General features: G+C 42.9%; 1 protein-coding gene across 1 annotated transcript in view; it reads right to left on the bottom strand.

Annotated features, from left to right (window-relative positions):
- Positions 1-1132: 1132 nt before the first annotated feature.
- The window catches only part of AOX1 (aldehyde oxidase 1), a 67461-nt gene continuing 59796 nt past the window's right edge, over positions 1133-8797 (bottom strand). The window contains exons 30-35 of the mRNA XM_012739071.3: positions 8159-8211; positions 6826-6940; positions 5770-5835; positions 4311-4499; positions 3679-3846; positions 1133-2776 (exon numbers count right to left, since the gene is read on the bottom strand). Coding sequence (XP_012594525.2) covers positions 2726-2776; positions 3679-3846; positions 4311-4499; positions 5770-5835; positions 6826-6940; positions 8159-8211 — 642 coding nt within the window. The 3' untranslated portion in view covers positions 1133-2725. The remainder of the gene's footprint in view (positions 2777-3678; positions 3847-4310; positions 4500-5769; positions 5836-6825; positions 6941-8158; positions 8212-8797) is intronic.

Genomic DNA, 8797 nt, shown 5'->3' with positions numbered 1-8797 from the left:
GGGAATTCCAGCATCCACAGAGGCAGGATGGAGGGGGAGGACTTGGCAAAGGGATGAAAGGGAGGCACCCCCAAAGAGAGAGGGAGAAGGCTGAGGAGAACTATGTCTACCCTTCTGCCCTTGCCTCCACGACCTGTGTCAATACAGCATCCAGGGTCGTCCTCCACAGCAGAAGTTATTACTAAGTTCACGTTACTGCTCTGCTCCACATTCGCTCAGGTGAAAAGCCCAAGTCCTGACAATGGCCTCAAGGCCCCACGTGACTGCCCAGTCCCTGACCCTGCGCCAGGCACGTGGCTCGGGGCCCCACTGCTGTCCCACAGACAGGCTGGGCCCATTCCTCTCCCCCCAACCCCATGCCTCCCTACCCCCCTGGGGTGACTGTGCTCTAGTGCCCTCTCCTGGAATGGGCTTCCTCCGGACACCTGCTCAGCTCACACTGTCACCCTGGCAGCCCTTCCCTAACCTAGTCCAGCTGCAACCTGCTCCTGCCCCTAACTATGAGCCATGAATAACCTGCTCAATGTCCACTTTCCCCTTAGCCCTAACATCAGTCATACCCTCTAATTCCCTTATTACATTTTTAATTTAATTTAATTTAATCTGTCTCCTCTGACCAGAATAAGATCTTCCCAAGGACAGGGATCTTGTCTATTTTGTTTACTGATCTATCCCAAATGCCTAGAACAGTGCCTGGCACAGAGGAGACGCTCCATAAATATCTGTGGTATTAATGAGAAAATCTGTTGGCTAAAGGGAGAGATCCACGTAACCATAACAAGAATGACCTTAGTCATTAGTCTGAGGCCACTCAAGAACTGTTATAGTCTTAACCGTGTCTAGGGACAATAGTCTCCACGCTGAGGGTGTGACAGGGAGAAGATACACTATCTTAAGTCTCTAGGGCTTTATAGGTCAGTGCAGGTGCTTGTGCTACCATTAATGGAAACAGAGTTTTTCTGTGACTATGTCTTGCTTAGCCTCCCTTTGTGGTTTCCATGTCTCTGAATGCCATCGGGGTAGACTTTTCATGATTCTCACAACTTCTCAACCTCTCCCAAGTTTTCTGTTTCTTTCCACAGATGCTTCTTTTAAAAAATTGAGATATAATTCACATACCATAAAACTCACATTTATAAAGTATACAATTCAGTTGTTTTTATTATATTCACATTGTACAATCATTACCACCAATTCTAGAACATTTTTATTACCCCAAAAAGAAATTTCATACCCATTAGCAGTCCCCTCTCCATTAATCTACTTTCTATCTTTATGAATTTGCCTATTCTGGACATTTTGTATAGATGAAATCATACAATATGTGGCCTTCTTGTCTAGCTTCTTTCATCTGGATAATGTTTGTCCGTGTTATAAAACATGTAACGGTACTTTGTTTCTTCCTATGGCTGAATAAAATTCTCTTGTATGGATATACTACATTCTGTTTATTGCATTTTTATCAGTTGGGTTGTTTCCACTTTTTGATATTACGAATAACGCTATGAACATTTATGGACAAGTTTTTGTGTGAACATATTTTCAATTCTCTTGGGTATATACCTAAGAGTATAGTAATTCTATGTTTAACTTCTATGTTAACTATGTTTAACTTTTTGAGGAACTGCCAAACTATTTTTCAGTGTCTACACCATTCTACATGCCCCCAGGAATGAATAAGGTTCCAATTTCTCCACATCCTTGCCAACAAATCTATTGTTTTGATTATAACCACCCTAGTGTGTGTGAAATGGTGTCTCATTGTGATTTTGATTTGCATTTCCTCGATGACCAATGAGTTTGAGCATCTTTTCATGTGCTTATTGGCCATTTATATATCTTCTTTGGAGAAATGTCTATTCACTTCCTTTGCCCATTTAAAAAAATTTTATTGATTCATAGTATTTGTACATATTTATATGGGGTACATGTAATATTTTCTTATATGCATGGAATATGTAATGATCAAGTTAGGGTATTTAGGGTAAAAACTAAAAATAGAACTACCATATGATTCAGCAATTCCTTTGCCTACTTCTAAATTGATTTGTCTTTTTATTATTGAGTTATAAGAATTGTTTATGTATTCTGGATATAAGACCTTTATCAAATATATGATTTACGAATATTTCTCCTATTCTGTGGGCTTCTTCTCAATTTCTTGATAGTTTCCTTTAAAGCATAAATGTTTTTAGTTTTTTAGCTTTGATGAAGTCCAATTTTCTATTTTTTCTTTGATCCCACAGACGTTTTAGGTACAGTGTCTATATTTATCCTGATAGGAGAAAGAGGGTGATAGCAGAAAAGGACAAATGAGAAAGAATGACAATTTTATAGTTCATACTAATAATAGAATTATTTAGAAAACTTCCTTTCACTAGAGAGTATAATTCCTGTTGGTAGATACAAGCCAAATATGAGTCACACGCAAGTCATCTATTCCATTTAGCTGGATGGATCTAAGGGACAGAGTAATGGAGACTATCACCCTAGAGGAAACCAATTAGTATTTATGCCATTTAAAATGATTTATAAATTGCTTAAGCGTATCTGTCAACTCTAAATAGAACATTTCAAATCAGCTTCATAGAAAAGCAACACCTTGTGGGATGATTTCTGAACTGTGAAAATCTGTTTTTTGGATCTAGCATCTTAGAGCATAGAGGCTGAACAGACTGCCATGTGGGGAGCGTCACCCCATTTTCTCCAGAAGTTTGCATTTGATTCATATGAGCACCTTCCAAGGAACATAGGATCCAGGTTCATCTCTTGGAATCTAGAATAAAAGAATAAATTTGGATATTCGCTATTTGGAAAAGGTTTGTGACTTGAGTGAAAAATAGCAGAACATAAAATAGGCTAAAACCACCAGAGGGCAACCAGACCGTGGGAGGTCAGGGAACAGCAGCCGTGACCCGTGGAGGGATCCAGGAGAGGGTGGGGCGGCTACAGGGTGATGGTCTCACGCAGGAAGGGGCCTCATGACAAGTGGACGTGGTCTCTGTCTCTCCAGCGTGGAAGGGGTGGCTGGTGGCAGCCTAGGGAGAGCCATGAACGACGCCACAAAGAGCCGGCGTGGAGGAGTGGAGGAGGGGCCTTCCTTTGAGTGTAAGGAACAGCTTTCTTAGAGACAGGGAGTAACTGTGAACAGCTTGACTTCCTCCCATAATTAAAAATCTGGTCCCTGAAAACACCCAAGGAGGGCTGAGAGTCTGCTCGGCAGGGGAGCCGCTGCCGAGGGATTCTTGTGACACCACTTTCCTGGTGGCTGTTTGGACGCAGGGTGGAGGCGGATTGTCAGAGGAGCCCATATTCTTGGCCTGGGTGTCCTAGGTTCAGGCACAGTTTCTGAATTTCTATTCCTGACCAGGATGTCCTTGGAAGGGAAGAGAACAAGGGAGCAACATACAACTAACGGGAATGAACCTTCTTCTGCCAAGTGGTAGAGCACTGAGCCCCACTGCAAAGCCGCGCAGGGCCAGGCTGATGAAAAAACCCAACCCACGGGGCTCAAGTTCAAGGGCCACGTTGCTCTTCTCCTGCCCACATGCCCTCAGGATACCTGTCACCTTTTCTTCCATGGACAACAACAGCGATGGGTTAATGAAACTTTACCAGAAGGACAAGGGCCAAAATTCAGAATTTCGTAACTGTTTTTTTCTACCGGGCAGAACGTACCATTTTTGTGAACTTGTCTTCACAGGCCATCCGGATCTTCTCTGGGGTCAGCGGGCTACTGAGCCTCACGGGCCCAGGCAGGCCTCTCTCCTGCCGCGCGGCACTCACCGCGTCCCAGAGAGCGAAGAACACCGAGCAGCCCAGGAACACCCCAGACTCTCCCAGACCCTGGCAGGGGAACAAGCCAACTAGATTGTCTCTTTCTCTCACTATGCAACACGTGTACAAATGTATACGTGCATATATAGTGTATATGCATATAATATTATATACTACGTAAATTATTTTTTTTAAAAAGTAATTTCGTATTTTGACCCAATATTCCCATTCTTAGAAATCTAGCCAAAAGAAAGAATCCCAAATACAGAAAGCCTCATATAAGCATAAAGATAATTGCAGAAAGATGATAAATCAGATATAACCTGATGACAATAGTAGTTCATGTTAGTCTCCAGGATTTGGAATATTCAAAACTTGTTATCATGTTGTTAAATTACTTTAAAATTAAAATGTTTCATAGGGATTTTTCTTCTGTAGTCCTGGTAAAAATCCCAGCCAAGAGATGGATGTAGCCCTCCTGCTGCCCCACAGGCACCATAAAAACGTGCATTTGTTCCCAGAGCACAGCTTACCTTAGACGAATACAGGGTATTTGAGTTTTGAGACGGAGGCAACAGAGAAACGTGCAATTCCGTGGGGATATCACAGATGGCAGGAATTTTATATTGGCTTGGACCACGAGTGTACAGAAGGCCCTGAGGAGAATAATCCAGTTCCTCTATGGTATAAAGCCCCATGCCTTGAATAAATGCACCTTCAATCTGAGCCAAAAAAAAAAGAAAGAAAAGAAAAAGTAGAATTTCCATGTATGAGAAAATACAGTTAACAGTAAGTAGTATTTCAACTTGATGCTGTTTGTTGGAATTTTTAAATTACAGTTCAAGTGGCTTTTCAGGGTGTCTTGGAGCGAGTCACTGAAAGTTTACCTAAAAGCATTTCTAAACATCTCATGCAGTGCCAAGTTCAAAGTCCAGAGACTTGGGTTCTAGTCTTGGTTTGGCCATTGAAACGATAGCTTGAGAAGAGTCCTCACAGAGCCTGTAGCCCAAACGCCCTCATTGTCTGCCTGTGAGGCAGATGAAACCCTCTGACTATGTGTCCACAGACCACAGCGCACTAGTGAAAGCTGGAATCCCATCATCTCATCCCACCTCCTCGCTCACAAGCTGGCTGGCCTCACATCGCTGGGCTCTGAGGTAAAGATCAGTGTTCCTAAAACTCCAGGCCACTCCCTGGCCAAGCCATCTCCTCCTACTAAGCCCTGTCTCTGGAGGGCCTCCCATCACCTCTTCCACTCTCTGCCTCTGCCTCAGGCCCTCTCCTCCCACACAGGCCCTCGCCACGGGCGTCTGTGCCGGGCTCATCGCAGGCCGTGAACCCCTGTGCTGATTTCACGTCTTTCTTTTGGTTGATTTCCTTCACTCTTCTTCCACCCAGAACGGTGTTGCTCGCTCTTTCCTTGAAAACCTGGCCCACACCTAGGTCCTCCCCAAGGCAATGAGCTGAACTGTCTACAGGTTCGAGGCAGGTAAAGCCAGTGTGTGAAGATGCCCGGTGGGTCCTGTGTTACTGGAGAGTGTGTGACGCTCTAAAGTCGTGCCTTATGGAAATGCAGGTCCAGCACTGGCAGGTTTTCTGTTTTCAAGAGAGGCTACATATTTGTGATTTTCCAACCTTGTCAATTATTTCAGATTTAAATTTTAAAATGTCTGTGGGCAGAATTCCGCCCACAGACTATCTATCAATAGCTACGGCTCTGATAATTTGAGGTTTGTTGTCCCAACACAACCTTAAACTCCTTGAAGCTGCAGCCCACCTTATGGTGAAGGCTCAGCCCCCAGCACTAACTACTCATACCCGAAAGGTGTGGGGCTCCCCGGTCACCTCCAGGCTTGGTCTTGCCTCACTCAAGCTGCCAGCTGCAGACTGTATGCAAGATGATGAATAAACCTGATGGAATGTTCCGCTGCAGACCCCACATCGGTTTTGGCTTTTACAAACAGGAAAGCAAGGCACGTCAGTTACACATACCTGGCCTATGTCAAGGGCCGGGTTTATACTGCAGCCAACATCCATGACAATGTCCGTTCTGAGGTTCTGGTAATAATAAAAAAAAAAAAAGTTAAAATGTTTATTTCAATGGAGATAACTTGACACTGAGAAACAGTTCCTGCCAGGCTAGCTTTGGTATAAAACCTTTCTTTGGGCCACCTTATTTCAGGAGAAGAAGCAACAAAGATTTTATTATGTGGCTAAGTTTATTATGTGAAACTTTCAAAGTTATACAAATATTCTTACCCAGCTTAAGCACTGTTTTTTTTTTCTTGGAAATAATAGGAGAAAAAATATTTACTTGATTTTAATTCAAGCTAGGTGATGCAACAGATTGAGTCTAATTCACAGCGTATGACACAGCAAAAAATAACATCTATGGCCCTCATCATTCTTGTTGCAAAACTTCGTGGCTAGAATACAACCCAGCATCCAGGGTACAACTGGCTGAGTGATGTTTACTGAACCACAGAGTTCAGGATGCATCAACAAAAATGTCTTTAAACTGTCATCTGCTGTTCTAGGTTTTTCAGTTTCAGAGCAGAGGAGAGAATAAATCTGACACTATGACTTGCTCTCTGAGTTGTGTCAGTGTGAATCTGTATATGCATCCCTTCATAGCATCCCTTAAAAGCATAAGGATGCTCTTAAATGACCTAAAAAGCAAGACCTAAAAGTAAAAGATATCAAAAACTGGCTACTGCCCGCCCTGGGCTAGCTCTTGGTGCTTGTTAGTGGAATATGGATGCATGGAAGCCCCTGTTAGGCTGTGTTTCTTTCTTGAAGTAGTTTCTTTCCTGATTCCATTTAAAAGGGCCAGGTAAATAAAGAAGAGAGGCCACCACTTGTTTTCCACTGGAAGCAACCATGCTGCCAAGGCAAACGCTGAGCATTTTCTCCAGGTAATCCAGAGAAATCACCCGTAGGCCAAACACATGGTGCTGTCCCACACCCGTCTGTCCTCAGAGAGGTGGCACCTGTGGAATGTAGGTGCATGTTAAGTGCAGCCTGAAGACCTTTGCTGTTGGAACTGACCTTATGAGCCCCCGTCAGGCAGTCTATTTCAACCTCGGAACAGGCAGCTCCATAAACAAAGTATTCGAAGGGATGGCCTTCGCCTTTCTCCCAGTCCATGTCTGACTCATAACCCCTGGAGGAAACAGCATGATTGAGGAGCAGTGCTAAGTGATTCAAATCCCCTAATCACAAAGTATGATGATTACACAGGCCCATATGAGTTGTGCAAACCAGAAGAATATGCTTGTACAATGATACGCCAGCACATAACGCATGCTCAGTAAGTCTGCTGAATAAATAAATATTTAGTTCTTCCTTATTTAACTCGCTTTGTCTGATACACACATCCTATTACTCCTGGCTGATGACTCCTTACTTTTGGGGGTGAGCTGCTTACTTCACAATCAGTTATCTTATTGCTTTTTGCTAGTGTTGGGTCATGTAACTGTACTGTCATCAGATTTGGGGGATTCAACCTGTATCACCAAATTCCATTTCAAAGATGCACACTCGCATGCTTTGTCTATCTTTCTGGCTTCAGAAATCAACCTTGTGTGTGAGGGGCCAGGTCCCTGGTTCTCATCCTTTGCTACTACTCTGGCCTTCCACTGCTGGGCTCCACAGCCTGCTCTGTTCCTAAGTCCTCTTTAAGGACATCAGATATGTGTCAGTGATAAAAGAGAAGCACAGGTCAGCAGCTTGACAGGACTCTACCCTCCCTCCTCTGCTCCCCCCAGCCTGGAGTGGGCCATTAAGAAACACTTCCAATGCCTGTTCCAAGAGCCAGCCAGTGCCTAGGACGCCCATGACAACTGGCAAAGTATCCAAACCACATAAGACTCCATATCCCCCTGCTCTCTGATGGCTTTCATTCTTTAGTAAAATAATTTAACAAAATGGTTTCCAAATCGAGTTCCTGTTGTTTCATACCTTGATGTCACATGGTTATCATAAATTTTTTTTGCCAATCCTGAAGGTGTAAAATGGTATCTATCTTATGGGTTTAATTTGCACCTCCTACCTTTGTCTCTTAAAACATAGATTGTATTTTCAACAAAAAGTCAACCACTGCTCTGGATTCAAAGTATTAATCCCAGAGAGCCCCATAATACCATCCAGTATGATTTGAATCATCAATTCAATTGAATTTTATTTGTGTGCCTATTTTTCCTAGCAAAAGTCTTTCTGGACACTTGGATTAACTAGCAGCTAATATTACAAATAATCTTTATAATGATGGATACATAGAAGGCATGAAATCAATTTTTGCCAAAATGGCAAGCAAAACTTCAACTCCTCCTCAAGATACCACTGTTATTTTCCACAGCATGTGACTAAAAGGATGGTTTACCTGAAGTATCCAATGGCCGAAAGACTAATGCTTTCATCAAAAGCAGTCTGCGCCTGTGAAGGAAGAGCATAACGCGATGCACTGAGGATGGCTAAAGAAAGAATCACTCGAGACTCCAATTTTAATTTGACTACGTGTTAAACAAAACTATCCGCAGTAATAATTAAGAAGGACCAAGGTTAATTTATTTATTTCAGCATTCTCCATCTCCACAGGCATTTGTGGTTCACTGCTTGTAGCAACAGCATTTGTCCAATGCATGTGATAGTAATAAATGCCTGTTTAGTATATTGTACTTATGGACTAGGCTAAAGCCATCAACATAGGTTCTGCTTATGAACAAATCCACTCAGTCATGCGGAAAGACTCTGCCTATTAACATGGGACATTGTAGGAAACAAAAATAGGTTAGATGTTTCATTTTATTATCAGGTATCCATAATAGTTTCAGCTGAGGCAGAAGAATCTTGCCAAATTGCACCATTTACACCAAAAGGCCTCCTGGACTCTGTAGTGCACACAGTTGACTACTATACAGAAAAATGGGGATGAGGTCCAAGTCCCTGAGTCTAAGAAGGAAGGTGAGAAGTGCAGTCATCACAGAAGAAAGTGGGCTGGTGGAGGACTGACTCTCTGCAC

This window comes from Microcebus murinus, chromosome 8 (genome assembly GCF_040939455.1).
Source record: "Microcebus murinus isolate Inina chromosome 8, M.murinus_Inina_mat1.0, whole genome shotgun sequence".
NCBI classification, from domain to species: domain Eukaryota; kingdom Metazoa; phylum Chordata; class Mammalia; order Primates; family Cheirogaleidae; genus Microcebus; species Microcebus murinus.
Note: the sequence above shows the minus strand (reverse complement) of the source record. Positions and strands in the feature narration are given on the sequence as shown.